At 49.1% G+C, this 25,794-nt stretch overlaps 1 protein-coding gene across 3 annotated transcripts; it reads left to right on the top strand.

Moving 5' to 3' along the window:
* The first annotated feature begins 368 nt into the window (after positions 1 to 368).
* On the top strand, positions 369 to 25,236 carry klf15 (Kruppel like factor 15). Of its 3 annotated transcripts, XM_073071977.1 has the most exons (4): positions 13,300 to 13,425; positions 14,119 to 15,114; positions 19,264 to 19,273; positions 20,706 to 25,236. In XM_073071977.1, exons 2-4 carry the CDS (start codon positions 14,198 to 14,200, stop codon positions 20,862 to 20,864), a joined length of 1,086 nt encoding a protein of 361 aa, XP_072928078.1. In that variant the 5' UTR covers positions 13,300 to 13,425; positions 14,119 to 14,197; the 3' UTR covers positions 20,865 to 25,236. The 3 variants fall into 3 exon arrangements, 2 of the variants coding, with proteins under 2 accessions (XP_072928077.1, XP_072928078.1); XR_012102115.1 differs by lacking the exons at positions 13,300 to 13,425; positions 19,264 to 19,273; positions 20,706 to 25,236 and adding exons at positions 369 to 470; positions 20,673 to 20,688 and having other exon boundaries at positions 14,119 to 15,620; XM_073071976.1 differs by lacking the exons at positions 13,300 to 13,425; positions 19,264 to 19,273; positions 20,706 to 25,236 and adding an exon at positions 369 to 470 and having other exon boundaries at positions 14,119 to 18,401.
* Positions 25,237 to 25,794: the final 558 nt, after the last annotated feature.

Here is a 25,794-nt window from a genome sequence, read left to right as displayed (position 1 = left end):
ACTCACACACACACATACTCACACACACACACACAGACACATTTACACTCATACATACACACAGTCACATTCACACTCACACACACAGAGACGCACTCACACACACTCACACACGCTTTCCTCGCGTGTATCAGTAGATAGATAGATAGATAGATAGATAGATAGATAGATAGATAGATAGATACTTTATTCATCCCCATGGGGAAATTCAACTTTTTTTTTGAGGATTGAGTATTGAGGATATTACGGGGATTGGGAAGTTCAGATGCTTGTTTATGAGGGAGAGAGAGGCTGCTCTTCGCGTGTCTCTGAATGCTGGCGCCCCGTGGAACCCGGCCAGGCCTGAGTAAATATTTAAGGAAGGGTTGCGCGTTGCTGGACGTGCCGCGGCTAGGGATCGGGGCAGGAGTTGAGCACGGCCGACGTGCCGGCATGTGAGTGCGGTCCGGGGCGCTCGCCGACACTCTCTGGTGGGTGAAAACCGCAGGGGAGGGAGGCAGACCTCCACGGGAAGAGGCGGGGACCACTGACCGGACCCCCAGCACCCCGAGAGGAATGCGGGGCATACTGTCAGGGCGCGGGGTCACTGGCGGAACCCCGGTCTGAGAGGTGGAGGGGTGGGGAGAGTCTGTGTGGGAGGAGAGAAAGGAGAAAGAGGGAGTAGGGCGAGCGTGGGAGGGGAAAGAGTGGCGGGGAATGAAGTGGAGAGAGGGGAAGGGCGGGAAAGCGAGAGGGAGAACTGGGGGGCAAGAGGGTAAAGGAGGGGAAGATGAGGGGAGGGATGAGGAAAAGGGAAAGGAGGTTAAAGGAGGAGCAATTGAGGAAAGGGAGTGGGAGAGGGGAAGGGGAGAGATGAAGTTGAGGGAGGAAAGGGGGGTAGCGAGGGAGGAGAGAGGGAAGCGAGAAATTAATTTGAGGGGAGAGGTGGAGCGAGTGAGAAGTTGAGGAGAGGGGGGGCGAGGGGCAGAGAGGGAGAAACGAACGAGGAGAGAGGTCGCGAGGGAGGAGAGAAGGGAGAGAAGCTGAGGAGGGAGGAGGGAGAGGTTAAGTTGAGGAAAGAGGGGGAGTGAGGGGGAGAGAAGTTGAGAGAGGGGGAGCGAGAGTAGAGATGAAGTTGGGGCGTGGGAGGAGGGAGGGAGAGAAGAAGCTGAGGAGGGAAAGGGGGAGATGTTAAGTTGAGGAAAGAGGGGGAGAGAAGGGAGAGTTGAGAGGGGGAGGGAGAGATGAAGTTGAGGCGAGGGGGGAGAGTGGTTACTCGCGGACAGACTGTGCAGTCTTTATGGAGAGGGTCGCGCTCCAGACAAATCTTTAGCCGAACAGCTGAAGATATTGCGCGGATTTGTAACGCAAAGGTCACATGGAAACACTTTCCAGCTGTTTTGGGGACTGTGGCGTTGGTAGAAGGTGCCGGCCCCACCATCAGAGCAACACGCCGCCGGGCAGCTAGAGACCCGGTGAGACTGGCAAATGTGAGCGGGCTGGGCAAGTTATGAAGGTTTATTAACTGATTGTTTTTGTGTATTTTCGTTGCTTCCTGCCAAATGCACGCGGTTGCCTCGAGATACCCAGAGTTCGGGATCAAGCATCGGGGAGAGGGTTGGTGGGGGCGGAACATACGCGACGGGCCGAAAGGCCTGTTTCTGCTCCTACGTTTTATGCTTTAATGGAAACTATCAGCCGGTCCTGTGTTTGTGTGTGGGGGAATGGGCGCGAGAGAGTCGGGGAGAGGGAGACAGGGAGAGATAAAGGGCGAGAAGGAGACGCTGTTAATCCTTTCAAGTGGAAGATTCTTCATCAGGATTCTGGTGAAGGACGTTTTCACTGACAGGTTAACCCTCTCCACAGATGCCGCCTGACCTGTTGACTGTTTCCAGCGTTTCCTGTTTTTCAAAGTCAACTTTGAGTTCATTGTCATGTCACAGGTACAATGAAAAACTTGCAGCAGCGTCACCGGTACGTCAGTCAGATAAGCCGCATTCACAAAAAAAAAATCAATTAAACATATACAGATCTCTGTAAAACTCCGTTTAGACCACACTGTGAATATTGTGTTCAGATCTGGTCTGAACACCTCATTATAGGAAGGCTGTGGAAGCTTTAGAGAGGGTGGAGAGGAGATTCACCAGGATGCTGTCTGGATTAGAGAGGGTGCAGAGGAGATTCACCAGGATGCTGTCTGGATTAGAGAGGGTGCAGAGGAGATTCACCAGGATGCTGTCTGGATTAGAGAGGGTGCAGAGGAGATTCACCAGGATGCTGTCTGGATTAGAGAGGGTGCAGAGGAGATTCACCAGGATGCTGTCTGGATTAGAGAGGGTGCAGAGGAGATTCACCAGGATGCTGTCTGGATTATAGAGGGTGCAGAGGAGATTCACCAGGATGCTGTCTGGATTACAGAGGGTGCAGAGGAGATTTACCAGGATGCTGCCTGGATTAGAGAGGGTGCAGAGGAGATTTACCAGGATGCAGCCTGGATTAGAGAGGGTGCAGAGGAGATTGACCAGGATGCTGCCTGGATTAGAGAGGGTGCAGAGGAGATTTACCAGGATGCAGCCTGGATTAGAGAGGGTGCAGAGGAGATTTACCAGGATGCTGCCTGGATTAGAGAGGGTACAGAGGAGATTGACCAGGATGCTGCCTGGATTAGAGAGGGTACAGAGGAGATTTACCAGGATGCTGCCTGGATTAGAGAGCATGCAGAGGAGATTTACCAGGATGCAGCCTTGATTAGAGAGCGTGCAGAGGAGATTTACCAGGATGCTGTCTGGATTAGAGAGGGTGCAGAGGAGATTGACCAGGATGCTGTCTGGATTAGAGAGCGTGCAGAGGAGATTTACCAGGATGCTGTCTGGATTAGAGAGCGTGCAGAGGAGATTTACCAGGATGCTGTCTGGATTAGAGAGGGTACAGAGGAGATTTACCAGGATGCTGTCTGGATTAGAGAGCATGCAGAGGAGATTTACCAGGATTCTGTCTGCATTAGAGAGGGTGCAGAGGAGATTTGCCCGGATGCTGTCTGGATTGGAGAGGGTGCAGAGGAGATTTGCCCGGATGCTGCCTGGATTAGAGATGCTGTCTGGATTAGAGAGGGTGCAGAGGAGATTTACCAGGATGCTGTCTGGATTAGAGAGGGTGCAGAGGAGATTTGCCCGGATGCTGTCTGGATTAGAGAGGGTGCAGAGGAGATTTGCCCGGATGCTGTCTGGATTAGAGAGGGTGCAGAGGAGATTTGCCCGGATGCTGTCTGGATTAGAGATGCTGCCTGGATTGGAGAGCGTGTCTGATGAGGATAGGCTGAGTGAGCTGAGGATTTTCTCCTTGGAGTGAAGGAGGATGAGAGCAGACCTCGGAGAGGTTTACACAATGACAGGAGGCAGAGATGCAGTGGACAGCCAAAGCCTTTTTCCCAGGTTGGGAATGGCTAAAATGAGGGGGCATGATTGTAAAGAGGTTGGAGGAAAGTAAAGGGGGGTTGTCAGAGGTAAGTTTTGTTTACACGGAGAGTCTATCTACCGGAGGTGGTGGTAGATGCCAATGTATTAGGGACATTTAAGAGACTGTTGGATGAGCACATGGATGATGGAAAAATGGAGGGTTATGTGGGAGGGAAGGGTTAGATTGATCTTAGAGTATTTTAAAAGGATGGTACAACATTGTGGGGCAGAAAGGCCTCTGCTCTGCTGTACAGTTCTATATTTTATAAATTATGCACAATTTGTACAAGGAAGAGTACAGTTAGAGCAAAAAATATCCATTTTAGTGCAATGATGATCCTGGGAATGAAAGGGTTAATGTATGAGGAGTGTTTGGCGGCTCTGGAGTTTAGAGGAATGGGAGGAGGGTCTTGGGTCTCATTGAAACTTATCAAATATTGAAAGATAGGGATGGAGTGAAAGTGGAGAGGAAGTTTCCTGCAGTGGGGAAGACTAGGATCAGAGGGCACAGCCTCAGAAAAGAAGGATGTCCCTTTGGAACAGAGGTGAAGAATTACTTCTTTAGCCAGAGGGTGAAGAATCAGAGGGTGAAGAAGCCAGAGGGTGAAGAAGCCAGAGGGTGAAGAATCTTGAGGTGAAGAATCAGAGGGTGAAGAAGCCAGGGGGTGAAGAATCTATGGAAGTTGTTGCTACAGATGACCGTGGAGGCCAAGTTATTCTAAGCAGTGGTTAGCAAAGTTCTTGATTAAGGCCACAATAAGATACAAGAATTAGGCCATTTGGCCCATCGAGTCGGCTCCACCATTTCATCATGGCTGATCCATTTTCCCTCTCAGCCTCAGTCTCCTGCCCTCTGCTCATATCCCCTCATGCCCTGACTAATCAAGAATCTATCAAGCTCTGCCTGAAATATACTCAATGACCTGACCTTCACAGCCACCTGTGGCATTGAATTCCACAGATTCACCACCCTCTGGTTAAAGAAATTCCTCCTCATCTCCATTCTAAAAGGATGCCCCTCTATTCTGAGGCTGTGCCCCCTGGTCTTAGTCTCACCCACCATGGGAAACATCCTCTCCACATCCACTCTGTCAAGGCCCTTCAATGTTCAATAGGTTTCAATGAGGTCACCTCTCATTCTTCTGAATTCCAATGAATACAGGTTCAAACTGTCCTCATATGACGAGCCATTCAAACCTGGAATCATTTTTGTGAACCTCCTTTGAACCCTCACCAATTTCAGCACATCCTTTCTAAGATAAAGGGCCCAAAACTGCTCACAATACTCCCAGTGAGGCCTCACCCGTGCTTTATAAAGTCTCAACATTACATCCTTGCTTTTATATTCTAGTCCTCTAAATGAATGCTAACATCACATTTGGCTTCCTCACTGCAGACTGAACCTGCAAATTAACCTTTAAGGAATCCTGCACAAGAACTCCCAAGTCCCCTTTGAACCTCAGATTTTTAAACTTTCTCCCCATTTAGAAAATAGTCTATGCTTTCATTTCTTCTACCAAAGTGCATGACCATACACCTCCCTACTCTCTATTCCATCTGCTACTTTTTTGCCCGTTCTCCTCGTCTGCCCAAGTCCCTCTGTAGCTTCTCTACTTCCTCAAAATCTACATATTGTCTGAAAACTTGGCCACAAAGCCATCGGTTCCGTCATCCAAGTCATTGACACGTAATGTAAGAAGAATTGGTCCCAGCACAGAGCCCTGGAACAACAGGGAACAACACTAGTTACTGGCAGCCAAACAGAAGAGGCTCCCTTTATTCCCAGTCTTTACTTCCTTCCAATCAGCCACTGCTTTATCCATGCTAGAATCTTTCCTCTAATACCATGGGCCCTTAACTTGTGAAGCAGTCTTGTGGTTGCACCTTGTCAAAGGCCTTCTGAAAACCCAAGTACAGAACATCCACTGATCCTCCTTTGTACATCCTGCTTGTTATTTCTTCAAAGAATTCCAACATTTATCAGACAAAATTTTTCCTTTAGGAAACCATGCTGACTGTGGCCTATTTTATCCCGTGCCTCCAAGTACCCTGAAGCCACATCCCGAACAATCGACTCCAACATCTTCACAACCACTGAGCTCAGACTAACTGGCCTATAGTTTCCTTTCTTCTGCCTCTCTCCCTTCCTGAAGAGTGGACTGACATTTGTAATTTTCCAGTCCTCCAGAACCATTCCAGAATCTAGTGATTCTTGAAAGATCATTACCAATGCCTTCACAATCCCTTCAGCCACCTCTTTCAGAACCCTGGGGATGTACACCATCTGGTCCAGGTTACTTAAATACCTTCAGACCTTTCAGTTTCCCAAGAACCTCCTCTATAGTAATGGCAACTTTACACTTCTGCCCCCTGACTCTTTGAAACTTCAGGCACATTGCTACTGTCTTCCACAGTGAAGACTGACACAAAATAATTATTCAATTCATCAGCTATTTCCTTGACCCCCATTACTACCTCTCCAGGATCATTTTCCAGCGGCCCGATATCCATTCTCACCTCTCTTTTACACTTTATTGTATTTGAAGAAACTTTTGGTGTCCTCCTTAATATTATTGGCTAGCTTACCTTCATATTCCATCTTTTTCTTCTTCTAGTCAGGGCTTTTTAAGTTATGGGGAGAAGGCAGAAGAAAGGGGTTGAGAAGGATAATAAGTCAGCTGTGATCGGATGGCAGATCTCACTTGATGGGCCGAATGGTATTAATCTCTTCCTGTGTCTTATGGTCCTATGGTTGCTAGGTCTTGTCCAAACTAAATGGTTGAGGGAAGAAGCTGTTCTGAACTGGTGGTGTGGGACCTTCAGGGCTCCTGTACCCTCTGCCCGGTGGTAACTGTGAGATGATGGCATGGTCAAGATGTTGGGGATCTCTCTTGGTGGGTGTTGCCTTTTTGAAGCAGCATCCTCTGTGGGTTCTGCCGGTGGTGGGGAGGGATATACCCATGATGAGTCCTCTACTCTCTTTGCATTTGAATGACCTCAGCAGACTGTGATCAACCAGTCAGGATGCTTCCAACAGGTCTTTGGTCGAAGTTTATTAAAGAGTTTATTGATAAACAGACCAGCAAAACCTCGCAAGTAAGATTCGTTGGTATCAGGGTTAAGAGTTTTGGGGGAGAAAATGGGAGAATGGGGCCAAAGTGGAATAGTGGAGCAGACTCGACTCAATGGTCCGAATGCCCCAAGTTAACCTTTACAGCCTGCGAGTGATATGGGAGGGAATGGTTCCCCACAGGAAACAGCAGTGATCTGGAACGTGAGGTGACATGAGTGTGTTTTCAGGGAACTCCAGAAAGAATTGGAGAACTCCTTGAGGGAGGAATAATCACAGGGCAGTGGCAATGAGTGGCAGAGGAGGCCGATGAAATGGTTCTTTCAAGGGCAGGTACAGGTTATTGTGAGGCCAATATGTATTGCTCCTTGAGAAGGTGGGAGTTGGATGGTGACCCACTATCATCAGGAAGGAGGTACAGGGGCATCAGGACTGGCACTGCCAGACTGGGTAACAGCTTCTTCCCCTCGGGCCGTGAGACTAATGAATACCCTGCCACCACTGTGGTCAGCTCACTAAGGCAGTGAGCCTGCTTACTGTTTATCTGTGATGCACACTTTGAATTTTGAATTATAAATTATTAAACTATTTATGGTACTATTTTAGTTCACGTGCTGTGTGTGATATATGTTTTGTGGGCGCACAATTGCCTGGACGAACGTGGTTTTGTTTGGTTCTAGGCTACAGTATATGGACTGTCAGATGACAACAAACCTGAATTTAAACTTGGAGGGGAGGTTCCGAGGGGAATATGGAAATCTGATCCAAGGGTCTGGGGGGGTGGAATATGGAAATCTGATCCAAGGGTCTGGGGGGGTGGAATATGGAAATCTGATCCAAGGGTCCGGAGGGGGGGAATATGGAAATCCGATCCAAGGGTCCGGAGGGGGGGGGGGAATATGGAAATCCGATCCAAGGGTCCGGGGGGGGGGAATATGGAAATCCGATCCAAGGGTCCGGGGGGGAATATGGAAATCCGATCCAATGGTCCGGGGGGGGGGAATATGGAAATCCGATCCAAGGGTCCGGGGGGGGGGGGGAATATGGAAATCCAATCCAAGGGTCTGGGGGGGGGGATATGGAAATCTGATCCAAGGGTCCGGGGGTGGAATATGGAAATCCGATCCAATGGTCCGGGGGGGGGAATATGGAAATCCGATCCAATGGTCTGGGGGGTGGAATATGGAAATCCGATCCAATGGTCCGGGGGGGGGGGAATATGGAAATCCGATCCAAGGGTCCGGAGGGGGGGGGGGAATATGGAAATCCGATCCAAGGGTCCGGGGGGGGGGGGAATATGGAAATCCAATCCAAGGGTCCGGGGGGGGGGGGGAATATGGAAATCCGATCCAATGGTCCGGGGGGGGGGGAATATGGAAATCCGATCCAAGGGTCCGGGGGGGGGGAATATGGAAATCCAATCCAAGGGTCCGGGGGGGGGGGAATATGGAACTATTCTTTATGTAAGATGTGGGATCTTTGGGAAACATCCTGTCAGAATGGCAAACACACGTGCATGAACAGCATCGAGCTGCAGCTCCTCAGGGACCGTGCTAAGGAACTGGAGCTGCAGCTCGATGACCTTCGGCTCATATGGGAGAATGAGGAGGTGAGAGACGGGAGCTGACATACAGGAGGCAGGTAGCTGGGTGAATGTCGGGAGAGGGAAAGGGAATAGGCACCCAGTGCAGAGCACCCCTGTGGCCGCTCCCCCCAATAATAAGTACACTGCTTTGGGTATTTCATTTAGAGATTCAGCGTGGGTGCAGGCCCTTCTGACTCTCCGAGCCACACTGTCTTGCAACCTCCAATATAACCCTGGCCGAATCACTGGACAACTTACAATGACAAAATAACTTTAGAGGGAACCGGAGCAACTAGAGGACCCCCACACAGTTATGGGGGAACATAATTCCTCACAGACGATGTTGGAATTGACTTCTGAAAACCTACACCCTGAGCTATGAAAGCATCATTGGAGATGGCGGAAGTTATGGAGGATTATCCCGTTGGGGATGTTGGAAGTTACAGGGAATTAATTCTCCATAACTACCACCATCTCCAATGGGATCTCACCACTGGGCACGTCCTTCTATTAGCCCCACTTTCCACTTTCCGCAGGGAACTCCTGCATGATTCTCTTCTCCACTCATCCTTCTCTAATGACCTCCCTCCGGGCACTTATCCTTGCAAGCAGAACAAGAGCCACACCTGCCCCTACACCTCCTCCCTCACTACCATTCAGGCCCACAAGAAGTTCTTCCAGGTGAGGTGATACTTCACCTGTGAGTCTATCGGGGTCGTGTTCTGTATCTGGTGCTCCCGGTGTGGCCTCCTGTACATTGGTGAGACCCAGCGTAGATCCTGAGACTGCTTCATCGAGCACCTTCCGCCATAAAAAGTGGGATTTCACAGTGGCCACCATTCCAATTCTACTTCCCATTCCGACATGTCCATCTCTGCCATCGCGATGAGGCCACACTTAGGTTGGAGGAGCAACACCTTATATTCCATCTGGGTAGCCTCCTACCTGATGGCATGAACTTCGATTTCTCAAATTTCTGGTAATGGCCAGCCACCTTTCACCATTTCCTATTCCCATTTCCCTCTCTCACCTTATCTCCTTACCCAACCATCACCTCCCTCTGGCGCTTCTCCTTTTCTTCCTTCCATGGCCTTCAGTCCTCTCCTATCAGATTCCCCCATTCTCCAGCCCTGTATCGCTTTCACCAATCAACTTCCCAGTTCTTCACTTCACCCCTCCCCCTCTCCACCTTATACTTCCTCTTCTCCTCCTCCCACCTTCTTAGTCTGACTCCTTCCCACTTCCTTTCCAGTCCTGAAAAAGGGCCTCAGCCTGAAATGACCCTGTTTACTCTTTTCCGTAGATGCTGACTGTCCTGTTGTGATCCTGTAAGGGTAAAAAGATCCCAATGGGAGTTATACACTGAATAGTAGCCGGGATGAGGGGTGCAAGTTACAATGGGAGGTAGAAAAGACATGTAAAAAGAGAAATGTTACAATAGCAAACACGAGGAAATCAGCAGATGCTGGAAATTCAAACAACAACACACACCAAATGCTGGTGGAACACAGCAGGCCAGGCAGCATCTATAGGGAGAAGCACTGTTGACGTTTCGGGCCGAGACGTCGACAGCGCTTCTCTCTATAGATGCTGCTTGGCCTGCTGTGTTCCACCAGCATTTTGTGTGTGTTGTGTGAATGTTACAATATTCATAGGGGATTTCAATATGCAGGTAGATTGGGAAAGTCTAGATCCCAAGAGAGGGAATTTGTAGAATGTCTAAGAGACGTCATTTTACAGCAGCTTGAAGTTAAGTCCTGTAGGGGAAAGGCAATTCTGGATCGGGTGTTGTGTACTGAACCAGGGAGCTTAAGGTAATGGAACTCGAAGGAGACAGTGATCACAATATGTTAGATTTTACCCTGGAATTTGAGAGGGAGAAGCTAAAGTTAGATGTACCAGTAAAGGAAATGACAAAGGCATGAAAGAGGAGTGATTAGACGGGGTCGCTAGCAGGGATGACAGCAGAACAGCAATGGCTGAAAGTTCTGAAGCAATTCGGAAGGTTCAGGATAGATACATCTCAAAGAAGTGAGACAACTGTGGCTGACAAACGAGAGGGCCTATAATAGAGCAAAAATTAGTGGGAAGTTAAGAGGATTGGGAAGCTTGTAAGAAGCCAAAAGGAGAGAAAAGATGAAATATGAAAGTAAGCTAAGCAACAATGCTAAAGAGTTTTTCAGATATATAATGAGTAAAAGGGAGGCGAGAGTAGATGAGGACCAGTGGAAAATACCACTGTAGAGGTAGTAATTGGGGAACAAGGAGATGGCAGATGAACTGAATAAGTATCTTGCATCCGTCTTCACTGTGTAGTATGTGTAGTATCTTCACTAGTAGTATGAAAGAAATTCGAAAATGTCGGGGCAGAAGGGAGTGTAGTTGCTATTACTAAGAAGTAAGTGCTTGGGATGCCCTGAAGGTCGGTAAGCCATCTGGACTAGATGGGGCTACACCACAGGGTTCTGGAAGGAGACGGTGGAGGCATTAGTAATGATCTTTCAGGAATTGCTAGATTCTAGAAAGTTTTTGGGGGACTGGAAAATTACAAATATCATTCCACTCTTTAAGAAGGGAAGGAGGCAGAGGAAAAGAAATGATAGGCCAGTTAGCCTGTAATTCAGTGGTGGGAAGGTGCTGGAGCCAATTATTAAGGATGAGGATTTGGAGGCACATGATAAAATAGGACAAAGTCAGCATGGTTTTCTTAAGGGGAAATCGTGCCTGACAAATCTGTTAGAATTCTTTGAGGAAATAACAAGCAGGATAGACATAGGAGAATTGGGGGATGCCGTGTACTTGGATTTTCAGGAGGCCTTTAACAAGCTGCCACACATGAGGCTGCTTAGCAAGATGAAAGCCCGTGATATTACAGGAAAGGTACTAGCATGGATAGAAGATTGGCTGACTAGCAGGAGACAAAGAGTGGGAATAAAGGGAACCTTTTCTATTTGGCTGAGGGTGACCAGTGGTGTTCTGCAGGGGTCAGTGTTGGAACTGTTTTCATGTTATACGTCAATAATTTGGATGATGAAATTGATGGCTTTGTGGCCAAGTTTGCGAATTATATGAAAGTAGGTGGAAGGGATGGTAGTGTTGAGGAAGCAGAAGGACTTAGACAGATTGGGAAAGCGGGCAAAGAAGTGGCAGATGGAGTACAGTGTCAGCATGTGTGTGGTCATGCACTTTGATAGAAGGGATAATAGAATAAGGGGGAGAAAGTTTAAACATCAAAGGTGCAAAGGTTCTTGAGTAGGATTTCCTTAAAGGTTAACTTGCTGGTTAAGTGGATGGTGAGGAATGCAAATTCAATGCTAGTGTTCATTCCGACAGGACTAGAGTACAAAAGCAAGGATGAAATGCTGAAACCTGGTCAGACTGTACTGTGAGCAGTTTTGGACCCCTTATCTAAGAAAAGATGTGCTGGCATTGGGGAGAGTCCAGAGAGGGGTCACAAGAATGGTTCCTGGAATGAAAGGGTTAACATATGAGAAGTATGTGATGGCTCTCGTCCTGTACTCGCTGGAGTTTATAAAGTGATTGGGAGGGGGGAATCTCATTGAAACCAATCCAATATTGAAAGGCCTTGGAAGAGTGAATGTGGAGAGGATATTTCCTATAGTGGGGGTGTCCAGGACCAGAGGACACAGCTTCAGAATAGAGGGACATCCATTTAATCACTGAAGGTCATCACTGGGTATATTTAAAGTGGAGTTTGATAAGTTCCTGATTTGCTGGGGCATGAAAGGTTATGGGGAGAAGACAGGAGAATGGGGTTGAGAGGGGTAGTAAATCAGCCAAGATGTATTGTGGGGCAGTATTGATGGGCTGAGTGGCCTAACTCTTCTCCTATGTCCTATGGTCTATTTTCCATGAGAATGAGTGAGATTGAGGGAGGGCGCTCTGGTGGTGTTTGGACATGTGCAGTATCAACGATATCAGGAAGGTGTTTATTGACCGGGCTGATCCAGGGCATTCGATGTTTGTCCTTCGTCAGTGCTGACGCTGTGCCCCGGCAGTGACATCAGCACTCGTACGTTCACAGGCATGTCACCAGAGTGCAATGTGTTTGCCTCCCTCAGTCAGCGGACTCTGAACAGCTCAAATACACACAGACCAGTGCAACCGGGCAATTAAGAGTGCAGACCAAGCCCTGAGAGTGTGTGATGGGAGATTCACTCTGTGTCTGACCCTAGGAAGGTGTGCTTGGGCGGTGTGGAGGGAGCTTCATTCTGTGTCTGACCCCGAGAGTGTGTGATGAGACGGTGTAGAGGGAACTTAACTTTGTGTTTAACCCTGTGAGTATGTGATGGGACGGTGTGGAGGAGTTTCACTCTGTGTCTGACCCCGGGAGTGTATGATGGGATGGTGTGGAGGGAGCTTCACTCTGTGTCTGACCCCGGGAGTGTGTGATGGGATGGTGTGGAGGGAGTTTCACTCTGTGTCTGACCCCGGGAGTGTGTGATGGGACGGTGTGGAGGGAGTTTCACTCTGTGTCTGACCCTGTAAATATGTGATGGGATGGTGTGGAGGGAGCTTCACTCTGTGTCTGACCCCGTGAATATGTAATGGGATGGTGTGGAGGGAGCTTCACTCTGTGTCTGACCCTGGGAGTGTGTGATGGGACGGTGTGGAGGGAGCTTCACTCTGTGTCTGACCCTGGGAGTGTGTGATGGGACAGTGTGGAGGGAGCTTCACTCTGTGTCTGACCCTGGGAGTGTGTGATGGGACGGTGTGGAGGGAGCTTCACTCTGTGTCTGACCCTGGGAGTGTGTGATGGGACGGTGTGGAGGGAGCTTCACTCTGTGTCTGACCCTGGGAGTGTGTGATGGGATGGTGTGGAGGGAGTGTGTGATGGGACGGTGTGGAGGGAGTGTGTGATGGGACAGTGTGGAGGGAGTTTCACTCTGTGTCTGACCCTGGGAGTGTGTGATGGGACGGTATGGAGGGAGATTCACTCTGTGTCTGACCCCGGGAGTGTGTGATGGGACGGTGTGGAGGGAGTTTCACTCTGTGTCTGACCCCGGGAGTGTGTGATGGGACGGTGTGGAGGGAGCTTCTCTCTGTGTATGACACGGGAGTGTGTGATGGGACAGTGTGGAGGGAGCTTCACTCTGTGTCTGACCCCCGGAGTGTGTGATGTGAGTCTATGTGAGATTTATGAGGATGTTACTGGTATTTGAATTGACTGGGTTATGCAGGTTGTGCAGGCTGGGATTCTTTTGGATTATAGGAGAGTGAGAGGTGACCTGATAGAGATGTAACATTGCTGCAGTACAGGCAGGGTAAATGTCCACCAGAGCTCGTGAACAAGAACCCGAGGGAACGGGTTTAAGGTGAGAAGGGAGGGATTTAGTAGAATCTGAAGTGCAGCATTTTCACCGAGATGGCTGTCAGTGAGTGACGTGCTACCAAAGACACTGGTATATTAAAAATATGAATGTACCCTGTATCATCTGCTAATTAATTAACAATATTAATTGACATGATACTTAATGTTGTTAATGCTACATTAACAATATTTTTAAAAAGATTTAGACAGGATAGCACATAGTACAGGCCCTTTGGCCCACTCTGGTCTACTGTAACATCCAACTGACCCTTCCCTTCAACAGGACAGGTTTGGGGTAAGTGGACCAAGCGCTGGCAATAAAGGTGAAACGTTTAAGAGGAACCTGAGGGAGAACTTCACTCTGACAGTGGTGTGAGTGTGGAGTGAGCTGTATCGGAGGGGATATGGTTTGATTTAAATAATTAAGAGAAGTTTGGATAAATACATGGATGGGAGAGGTGTGGTTTGACTGCAGGCAGATGGGACTAGGCACAGATTGGACGTTTCTCTATGATGAGCTTTGATGGGCATCTTGGTTGCTCTGGAGCAGTTGGACTGTAAGACCTGTTAGTGTGTTTGGTGTTTTGCAGGGCAGGTGTGAGGGCTGGGTTCCTTGTGCTTCCATGTTCTTCTGTCATTGTGAAAGGGGTCCCAAATGACCACGGGCTTCTCACCGTTTTTCTCTCTGTGTTATCAGGAGCGGCGTGGACCTGTGTTGAAGGGGCTGGAGGCCTGAGACGCCCCCACCCCCCACCGTCGGCCTTCAGTGATCAGCAATGGTGGATCACCTGTTCCCGGCCGGAGAGATCTTCCTACCAGTGAGTCGCATGGCGATGGAGAGAGGCTGCTATCAGCTGCTGCCCTCCCCGCTGTCTGGGGATGAAAGTGACTCCTCCAGCTCTCACTCCTGCTCCAGTCCTGAGCCCATGCCCTCGGGATCCTGCTATGGGAGAGAAGACAGCATTATCGATTACCTCCTCTCCCAGGCCTCCCTTGGAGCTCCTGCTGGAAGGAGAGAGGACCAGGCATCCGACAAGGAGGGCTGCCCCGGAGGGCCGACAAACTTGTTCCGGCCCACCCTGGAGGAGATTGAGGAATTCTTGGAGGAGAACATGGACCAAGGCTTCAAGGATGAGGGCAGAGGCAGGGTGAGGGAGCCCCTGGATGCGAATGAGGGAGCCAGGAGTCTGGAGGATGAGACGAAGACCGTGGCAGAGGAGCCAAAGCTCGGGGAGGCAGGTGACACAAAGGAGGCGTTGGCAGCAGCCAAGGGGCTCCCGATCATTGTCCATCTGCAGCCAGTGGGGCTGAAACAGGAGGCGGCGGACCAGTCCTGGGGACAGGTGAAGATGGCTCAGCTCCTGGTCAATATTCAGGGCCAGACCTTCACGCTGGTGCCACAGCTCACTCCCCCCACTGCCCTGGGCGGTCCCCGGCAGTTTGTCCGCATCGCGCCTGTGCCCATCGCAGCCAAGCCGCAGGCCGGGGGTGCTGAGGGCACCCAGAGTGAGGCAGGTATCCTCCTGGGCTCGAGGGTGCCACGGTGCAGCTCTGCCGATCTTCTCAAGATGCACAAGTGCTCGTTCCCGGGCTGCTCCAAGATGTACACCAAGAGCAGCCATCTAAAGGCCCACCTGAGGCGGCACACCGGCGAGAAGCCCTTTGCCTGTACCTGGCCCGAGTGTGGATGGAGGTGAGTCTGCTCGATCCCCTCAACAAATTACAAGAAAGCTTGTGGAGCTGAATCAGACCATTCAGCCCATCCTGTCAACCATGGCTGATATCCTCTGTCAACCCCTCTCGTCCACTTTCGGTGAGTTAGGTATACCCAGTGACAGCTCCACCACTGCCCGTGGCACTGAATTCCGCAGACTCACTACTCCCTGACTAAAAAATTCCTCCTCATCTCCGTTCTAAATGGACGTCCTTCTACTCCCATTGTTCTTTCAGGAATTGTGATAGACAATAGACAATAGGTGCAGAAGTAGACCATTCGGCCCTTCAAGCCTGCACCGCCATTCTGAGATCATGGCCGATCAATTACTATCAATACCCGGTTCCCGCTCCGCTGCCTGCACCGATGCTGAAGGGTCTTGGCCTGAAACTTTAATTGTTTATTCCTCTCCATTGATGCTGCAACTTGACATAAGAAAGAGGAGCAGGAGTCGGCCATCTGGACTGTCGAGCCCGATGTGGGAGGTGAGGGAGGAGATTGCTGAGCCTCTGGCGATGATCTTGCATCATCAATGGGGATGGGAGAGGTTCCGGAGGATTGGAGGGTTGTGGATGTTGTTTCTTTATTCAAGAAAGGGAGTAGAGATAGCCCAGGAAATTATAGACCAGTGAATATTACCTCAGTGGTTGGTAAGTTGATGGAGAAGATCCTGAGAGGCAGGATTTATGAACATTTGGAGAGGCATAATATGATTAGGAATAGTCAGCATGGCTTTGTCGAAGGCAGGCTGTGTCTTACGAGCCTGATTGAATTTTTTGAGGATGTGACTAAACACATTGATGAAGGAAGAGCAGTGGATGTAGTGTATATGGATTTCAGCAAGGCATTTGACAAGGTACCCCATGCAAGGCTTATTGAGAAAGTAAGGAGGCATGGGATCCAAGGGGACCTTGCTTTGTAGATCCAGAATTGGCTTGCCCACAGAAGGCAAAGAGTGGCTGTAGATGGGTCATATTCTGCATGGAGGTCAGTGACCAGTGGAGTGCCTCAGGGATCTGTTCTGGGACCCCTACTCTTTATGATTTTTATAAATGACCTTGATGTGGAAGTGGAGGGATGGGTTAGTAAATTTGCTGATGACACAAAGGTTGGGGGTATTGTGGATAGTGTGGAGGGCTGTCAGAGGTTACAGTGGGACATTGATAGGGTACAAAACTGGGCTGAGAAGTGGCAGATGGAGTTCAACCCAGAACGTGATCCCAGACGAGCCCCCACAATGTAACCCCCCGGGTCGCCTCAGGCTCGCTCAGCTTGTTCTCGTCTAGGGGGAGCAGCCTTCGGCCCCGCCAAACTGGGTAATCAGCTGGTGTGGATGCTGTGTGATGTCCCCGCCTCGCCAAATAACAGACAGTACACCATATGCGATTAAATGAGTACAATTTATAAAGATTACTATAACTAAGTGATTAATACCGATACAGAATATATGAAGGAAAAGAAAATAAAGAAAAGGCGCCAACTTATCAAAGGCCAAACCACTTTGTGCACAGCCGTTGGAGCTCAATTACTGAAGTCTTCTGGCCACCATTCGATCCCCTCCGAACTCCTCGACTCGCAGCTCAGGACCTCCCGAAGTGGTCAGCGAAGCACATCTATCTTCGTCTCCTCTCTTCAGGGTACCTCCTGACCTTGGACCCCCGCTTGGGGTCCGTTCCTCACCCAGTTTACAGCATCGCGTCCTCTCTCTCTCACCCCCTCGCACCGATCTCCCCAAAAGCCCGCCAACAATCGCTTACAGACTCAGAAGAAAGAACAATATTAATCCCAATTGGTTAACAAAGGAATACAATTCTCATTATCAGTAAATTTTAACCCAAGCAAGCTTCCAGCACTCTCTTGCAACAAAGAAGCTTTCCTACTTTTAACAAAACAAAGAAGCCATTTTGATTAACATACACAGTAACAAAGAAAAAGAAGAAACCCCCTTTACAAGTGTGAGGTGGTTCATTTTGGTAGGTCAAATATGATGGCACAATATAGTATTAATGGTAAGACACTTGGCAGTGTAGAGGATCAGAGAGATCTTGGGGTCCAAGTCCTAAGCTGCTGCACAGGTTGACTCTGTGGTTAAGAAGGCGTACGGTGTATTGGTGTAGGACACCGAGGCAGTGTGCTGTGTCCTTGAGCAAGGCACTTAACCACACACTGCTTCAGTCCACCCAGCTGAAAATGGGTACCAGCAAAATATGGTGCGGACCAGGGGAATCCGACTGTTTAATGAAAACAAAGCATCGCGAAGGCCGCAGGGCGGTGTTGACGCGATGTGATTTCTGCCCAGTGTCAAAGTGAAGAAATTCAATGAAGTGCGGGTAAACCCCCAGTGCAAGTCCCTTTACGAAGGGGTTCTTCCCATGCCCCTGGGGGATCCGGGGTGGAGGGTGCCCAGCAACACGCTCTTCAGTTTGTACACGGATCTCCCACCTGCATGCCACTTCTGAGACCATGTACCACTTGTACATGGGGAGTGTGAGGCTGCAGCCCCTTTTTGCATTTTGCATGGGCTGCTTCTAGCCTACCGTGTTGCATCATTCCAGAACGAGGGGTCACAGTTTAAGGATAAAGGGGAAGCCTTTTAGGACCGAGATGAGGAAAAACTTCTTCACACGGAGAGTGGTGAATCTGTGGAATTCTCTGCCACAGGAAACAGTTGAGGCCGGTTCATTGGCTATATTTAAGAGGAAGTTAGATATGACCCTTGTGGCTAAAGGGATCAGGGGGTATGGAGAGAAAGCAGGTACAGGGTTCTGAGTTGGATGATCAGTCATGATCATACTGAATGGCAGTGCAGGCTCGAAGGGCCGAATGGCCTACTCCTGCACCTATTTTCTATGTTTCTATTTTAGCCCGACCCTATCTATATACGGTCATCCAGTAAGGAGGGGGGCATGGAGGGATGAGGATGTCCTTGTCAACTTGCTCCAGGGACTGGCGAAAACAGCCATCAGAGGGTCTTGGAAACGTGTGGCAAGAGGATCTCCCCGGGCAGACTGCCTGGCAATGTTTAGAGGGTATGTTCGTGCCCGGGTAAATATTGAAAAGGAACACACGCAGTCCATGGTGACCTTAGAGGCACTCCGGGACCGTTGGGCTCCGCGGGGTGTAAATGCCATCATTGATAGAGATGGGAACATTTTGGTTTAATGTGTATTGTCCATTTGTAAAGAGTAATTGTGTTAGTCACTGTTTTGTATGTACTGTATAGCACTGAATTTGTAATAAAGAAAATTTTGTATTAAAAACAAAAATACGGTGCATTGGCCTTCATCATCCATGGGATTGAGTTTAGGAGCCAAGAGGTAATGTTGCAGCTATATAGGACTCTGGTCAGACCCCACTTGGAGTACTGTGCTCAGTTCTGGTCACCTCACTACAGGAAGGATGTAGAAACCATAGAAAGGGTACAGAGGAGATTTATGAGGATGTTGTCTGGATTGGGGAGCATGCCTTATGAACTTGGGTTGAGTGAACTTGGCCTTTTCTCTTTGAAGCGATGGAGGATGAGAGGTGACCTGATAGAGGTGTACAAGATGATGAGAGGCATTGATCGTGTGGATAGTCAGAGGCTTTTTCCCAGAGCTGAAATGGCTAGCACGAGAGGGCACAGGTTTAAGGTGTTTGGAAGTAGGTACAGAAGAGATGCCAGGGGTAAGTTTTTTACGCAGAGAGTGGTGAGTGCGTGGAATGGGATACCAGCAACAGTGGTGGAGGCGGATATGATAGGGTCTTTTAAGAGACTTCTGGGTAGGTACATGAAGCTTAGAAAAATAGAGGGCTATGGGTAACCCTTGGTAATTTCTGAAGTAAGTACGTGTTCGGTACAGGATCGTGGCTGAGGGGCCTGTATTGTGCTGTAGGTTTTCTATGTTTCTAATAAGATCATGGCTGATCTGGCCATGGACTCATTTCCACCTACCTGCCTTTTCCCCATAACCCTTAATTCCCCTACTATGCAAAGGTCTATCCAACCTTGTTTTAAATATATTTACTGAGGGAGCATCCACTGCTTCATTGGGAGAGAATTCCACGGATTCACCACTCTCTGGGAAAAGCAGTTCGTCATCTCTGTCCTAAATCTACTCCCCCAAATCTTGAGGCTATATCCTTTAGTTCTAGTAGGGTTCTAGTGACCTGCTGGGTTCCTCCAGCATTTTGTGTATGATGCTCAAGATCTCTTGTGATCCCTGTATTCTGAGGCTGTGTCCCCTGCTCTGAGACTCCTTCCCTATAGGAAGCATCCACTCCATGTCCACTCTCTCTAGGTCAGTAGATTTCAATCAGGTTTCCTCCTCATTCTTCTAAACTCCAGTGAGTATAGGTCCAGAGCCATCGAGCTCTCCTCATATATAAACCTTTCATTCCAGGATCTGGACCCTCTCCAATGCCAGCACATCTTTTCTCAGATAAGGGGTCCAAATGTGGTCTGACTGATGTCTCATAAACCTTCAGCATCACATCTTTACTCCTATATTCTCGTCCTGTCCAAGGGAATGCTGACGTTAACAGCCAGAAAGCCAGCGGTGCCCTGAGCTCCCACCGGCCCGTTGTCAGGTTGTTTGCTGATGGAATCACAGAGTGACCAGCACAGAACTATCCCTTTGGCTCGACAATTCCACACCGACAGTCTCCCCCATCTCTATGAGAGCCTTTGTCCGCCGTCCAAACCCCCCTATTCCCTGGTGATTGAGGGGCGCATCCATCAGACAGTATGCTGAAGATCCCACTCCCGTCTGAGTGAAAAACATTCCCCATCTGATCTCCCTCAGAACCCCCTCAATCCACTCACTGGTCTTAGAAACTCTCATGGACAGTGTCCGTGGGCTGTGGGAGTGGATGTGGTGGGTGGGGAGGGTCAGTGATGGGGGAGGGAATTCAGTGGGTGGGGAGAGTGTCCGTGGGCTGTGCGGGGGTGGGGGGTTTGTTGGATGAGGGAGTGTCAGTGTCCCTCACCAGACAAGCACCGTCATTCAGAACAAGCTCAGTCACTCTAAAATCTCCTGCAACTGTAACCCCTGGTCTGGTACATCTGTGGGTGAGGAGCTGGGAGTGGCCAGTGTGTAGTGAGGGCAAAAAATCATCTGATGGGAAGTGTTGGTCATTCTCCCTCTATCCCTCTCCCTCTATCCCTTTCCCTTTCTCCCCCTCTCTCCCCCTCTCTCCCCCCTCTCTCCCCCCTCTCTCCCCCCTCTCTCCCCCTCTCTCTCCCCCTCCCTCTCTCGCTCTCTCCCTCACTATCCCCCTCACTATCTCTCACTCTCTCTGTCACTCCCTCTCACTCCCTGTCTCTCTCTCTCCTCTCTCCCACTCCCCCTCTCCCCTTCCCCACTCCACCCCCCTCTACCCCTCCCCCTTGCATCTATCTCTCTCTCCCTCCTCACCATCGCCCCTCCCCTCCCCTTCCTCTCCCTCTCTTTCTCCCCCCACCTGTGTGCCTCTCCCCCCTTTCCCCCTATCCGATGTAAGTGGTGACGGCTGGCATGGCGTCACAGGCTTACCCCTCTCTCACTGTTGTATTTCAGGTTCTCGAGGTCCGACGAGCTCTCCCGCCACAGACGGACGAGCTCTCCCGCCACAGACGCTCTCACTCGGGGATCAAGCCTTATCAGTGTCCCGTCTGTGAGAAGAAGTTTGCGCGCAGTGACCACCTGTCCAAGCACATCAAGGTTCACCGGTTCCCCAGAACAGGCCGCACAGCCCGGCCGATGAACTGACCACTGCTGTGCTTGGACCAGACAGGGGCAACAGCTGGCCCCAAGGGCAGTGGGCAACCCAAGGATCTCCCGTGCAAAACCAGTGGCAGAGCTCGATCCAAGCTGTGAATGTCGATGATCTACTGTTGGCCTCCTCTGAAGCTGGTCCAGCTTGTGCGGGATTAAACTCTCTGATTAGAGCAATAATGTGACAGTGAATACCAGCCCCCAATCGTGGAAGTGATTTCTGAGCCCTGGACTGGCCTCCTCAGCCATCCTCAGCTGAGCCACACATGGATGGGGCACGTCTTTCTGCAAAGCTCTCTCGTCTGCACAGAATGCCTCAACCTGAACTGAGGCCTTGTTCTACAACCAGCCCGAGGACCTGAGGATCCATTGTTGGTTTCTCTGCGTGCAAATTGGTTTGCGATGAAAATGTAGGTGGATGGGTTAGTACGTTTGCGGCTGATACCAAGACTGATGGAGTTGTGGAGAGTGTAGAGGACTGGCAAAGAATACAGTGCGATATAGACCAATTGCAGATATGGGCTGAGAAATGGCAGGTGGAGTTTAACCCAGATACATGTGAGGTGCTTCACCTTGACAGAGGGGCACTGTTGAGGGTAGGATCCTTAACAGTGTTGATGAGCAGAGGGATCGTGAGGTTGAAGTTCACAGGTTGATAGGGTGGCCCAGAAGGACAATCGGCCCACCACAACGTGGACTGTGCTGTACTGATCGATGTTCTAAATTGGTTTACTATTGTCACATGTACCAAGGTCTTGTCCTGAACCCATTCGTTAGACAATGCATTGAGGCAGACAAGAGTAAACAACAACAGAATGCAGAATGAAGTCACAGAGAGAGCAGTGCAAGGATCATAATCCGGGTTAAAGACTTTCCAACACTTTCTTCAGAAACACACAGTGATGAAATCTACTGTTTGGGATACTTTGCTGCATTCCTAAGGGTTAAATTGCGGAGTGTGATATGTTGCCCAGGATAGTCAGCATCATCCTGGACTGTATGACAAAACAGTGCTGACTGGGGAAACGGTTTGGTTGGCGCTATGGTAATGGGGGAAAGATTTCAAGCTCCTCACAAAGCAGGGTTTCCTCTGCCTCTGTGGTGTAATGTGGAAAGTGTGAAATCCTGCATTACAACACGAGAAATGGAGGGTGTATTTAAATAGTGAGGGGCTGGCTGGCTCACAATAGACTCTGTACAGGTCCAGCAAATGTTCCTGTTAGCTGAAAAGGAAGTTGAATACAATAAGAGGCAGATTATGTTTCAGTTACATCAGGAATCAAGAGCTGAACCTGTGGGCTTTATTGATCTCCCAGTGTGAAAAAGAACGGTAATATGTTGCGAGCAGTCAGAGGTTTACTGGACTGACCTACAATGGTTGGATTATCTTGTGAGAAGCAAGCCCTGTTATAGTTTGGTGGATTGGTCTTGTATCTGCATTGAGAGGGGACCTAATTGAACCATGCACATTTCTGAGCGTTTTTAATGGGAGTGGTGAAGGTGGAGAGGACGTTTCCTCTTGTGGCAAACTCTCGAATTGGGACCACCATTTGAAAATAAGTGGCGACCCATTTAAGGCAGGAATGACAGGAGAGGTTTCCTGTCAGAGTGGGACAGGTCTGTTCCTTAAACTGTGGCGAATCAGAGGCTTTGAAGTAGATGGATTCTCGATAGGTTACCGCAGTTGGATTCATGTTACAGAGTTGAGGTTGTTATCAGATCTCTCCTGATCTTATTGAATACGTGAGAAGACACAAAGGGGCTGAGTAGTCTCTACTGCCCTTGTGTGTATTGTCTCCAAGCTGGTGGAAGTGCTGAGTGTCTGCCGTGTCCTGTTCTGACGTGGTGACGGATTGGCCATCAGATTACCTTGCATTTTCCAATGAATCCTGGGAATCGTACCCCTCCCAGTGCTATTCCCTGTTAAAGCTTTGGAGGACTTCCGATTTCATCCCTCTCTCACCACAGAACGGTGAAAACTAACAGCTCTTGGATAAGCCGAGCAAGGCTACATCTGGAGTGGCTCCACTAAGGGAAAGGTGTGGAGGTTTGGGGGAGGCTACAGAACAGGTTCACCAGGACGCTGCCTGGATTACAGGGCAGGTGCTGTCACGAGAGGCTGGACAAACTTGGGTTGTTCTCTCTGGAGCATCGGAGGCTGAGGGGAGATCTGATAGAGGTTTCTACGGTTATGAGAGGCATCGATAGAGTAGACAGACAGTATCTTCTTCACAGGGTTAAAATGTCTAACACCAGAGGGCAGCCATTTAAGGTGAGGGGGATCATTTTAAAGGAGATATGAGGAGCAAGTGAGAGTGGTGGGTGCCTGGAATGCCCTGCCTGGAGTGGTGGTGGAGGCAGATACATTAGGGACTTCTAAGAGACGTTTGGAAAGGCACGTGGATGTGAGGAAAACAGAAGGATATGGATATTGTGAAGGCAGAGGAGATTCACTTAATGAGCCGTTTGATTCTAATTTAAATAGTTTGGCACAATATTGTGGGCAGAAGGGCTGTTCCTGTGCTGGACTGTTCGATGTTCTATACTCCATGCCATTCTCAGTCCTGATTACCAGTCGACCTCACTCCCCACCAACCCCGGCTGGAACCTCTCTGAATTTCACAGAGTGAGATTTAATGTCAACTCTATTACTCCAAAGTTCAAAGCTCAAAGTAAAATTGTTACCAAGTACGTATCGGTTACCATACACGACCTTGAGATTAATGTCCTTGTAGACATTCACCAGAAAATAAAGAAATGCAATAGAATTTACAAAAAAAGCTACAGTACCCATAAACAAAGACCGACAAAAAACCGATGTGTAAATTTAACATAACAATCAAACTGAGAACAGAAGTTGTCAAGCGCCCATAGGTTGTAGAATCGTTTCAGAGTTGTAGGGCAAGGTCAAGTTCAGGTGTACTGTCATCTGACTGTACATATATACAACCAAATGAAACAATGTTCCCCCGGACCACGGTGTACACACAATACATATATACACCAAACGAAACAACGTCCCCTCCCCCCGGACCATGGTCACCCACAATCCATATATACACCGAACGAAACAACGTCCCCTCCCCCCGGACCACGGTGTACCCACAATACATATATACACCAAACGAAACAACGTCCCCCCGGACCACGGTCACTCACAATACATATATACACCGAACGAAACAACGTCCCCTCCCCCCGGACCACGGTCACCCACAATACATATATACACCAAACGAAACAACGTCCCCTCCCCCGGACCACGGTCACCCACAATACATATATACACCAAACGAAACAACGTCCCCTCCCCCCGGACCACGGTGTACCCACAATACATATATACACCAAACGAAACAACGTCCCCTCCCCCCGGACCACGGTCACCCACAATACATATATACACCAAACGAAACAACGTCCCCTCCCCCCGGACCACGGTCACCCACAATACATATATACACCAAACGAAACAACGTCCCCTCCCCCCGGACCACGGTCACCCACAATACATATATACACCGAACGAAACAACGTCCCCTCCCCCCGGACCACGGTCACCCACAATACATATATACACCAAACGAAACAACGTCCCCTTCCCCCGGACCACAGTGTACCCACAATACAAATATACACCAAACGAAACAACGTCCCCTCCCCCCGGACCACGGTCACCCACAATACATATATACACCAAACGAAACAACGTCCCCTCCCCCCGGACCATGGTCACCCACAATCCATATATACACCAAACGAAACAACGTCCCCTCCCCCCGGACCACGGTGTACCTACACAATATATATCACACACAGCATATAGAACAAAATATTACCATAAATAAGGTAATAAAATATAATTTGAAATGCACGTAATGTGTAGCACGGGTAAACAGCTCACTGTCCTGGTGACGAGACCTCGGTGGTGACGGGTATTCATTAATCTCAGAGTCTGAGGGAAGAAGCTGTTACCCTGTCTGGCTGTCCCAGTCCTGTATCTCCATCCTGACTGGAATGGGTCATGGAGATTGTGGGCTGGGAGGCAGGGAACCAGAGCTGACCTCCTAGGATTTCAGACAGGTTCGTATTCTTGCTGTAGGTGAGGGCAGAGTTTTCAAGCTAATAACGTACGCCAGTACGTGGAGGCAGTGTGTTAATTGTGACACACTGCATAATTTCTTTAATGTAAGAGGTCTAGTTTTTGCATCCTATGAATGTGTGTACATATTGTTTGTACAGTTTATGTAGGCAACTGCATCTTGATCATGTAAATTTCACCAAAAACAAATGTACATACAATGCAGCTCCATCAAACAAAATATATTGGTGCTTCTAAAAATAAATTAAATTCTGGAAATTGGAATTACTGCTGAAGTGTGCCTCTTTCTGCTTCAGAAAGATTAGGATTGTTTTCCGGATGCTGGTAAGTAACACCAGGATCTGATTCCTTGGCACCTGACATGAACACACTTCTGATCTCTTCAGCATCTCTGAATTCTGTTGTTTGCTTTTCATCCTGCCATCCCATGCTTGCTTCTTCCATCTTCCCCAGTACATCCTGGTGTAATTCTACACCGAGAGCAACCTCACATCAGTCATTCCTGTCTGGTTTGGTGCAGCATCCTCCCACGATATTCAAAAACCACAGTGAACTGTCAGGTCAGCAGAAAAGGTCATTGTCTGCAGCCTACCTTCACTGCAGGACTTGTATGTGTCCAGGACAAAGAAATGGGCAGGAAAAATTAATGTGGGCACCACCCACCCCGCAAATCACCGTTTCCAAAAGCTCCTGTCTGGAAAGTGCTATCAGACTATTAAAACAAAAACTTCACACCATCCTCCCCCAGGCAGTTAATCTGATCAATCATTCTAGTTACCCCCTTCCCCATCTATTGCCCCCGTCACTGCACCACACTGTGAA

This window comes from Hemitrygon akajei, chromosome 19 (genome assembly GCF_048418815.1).
Source record: "Hemitrygon akajei chromosome 19, sHemAka1.3, whole genome shotgun sequence".
In the NCBI taxonomy this organism is placed as follows: Eukaryota; Metazoa; Chordata; class Chondrichthyes; order Myliobatiformes; family Dasyatidae; genus Hemitrygon; species Hemitrygon akajei.
Note: the sequence above shows the minus strand (reverse complement) of the source record. Positions and strands in the feature narration are given on the sequence as shown.

What these genes read in the sequence shown, in the direction of transcription:
- klf15 (XM_073071977.1), top strand. Translation starts at nt 14,198, where the DNA reads ATGGTGGATCACCTGTTCCCGGCCGGAGAGATCTTCCTACCAGTGAGT.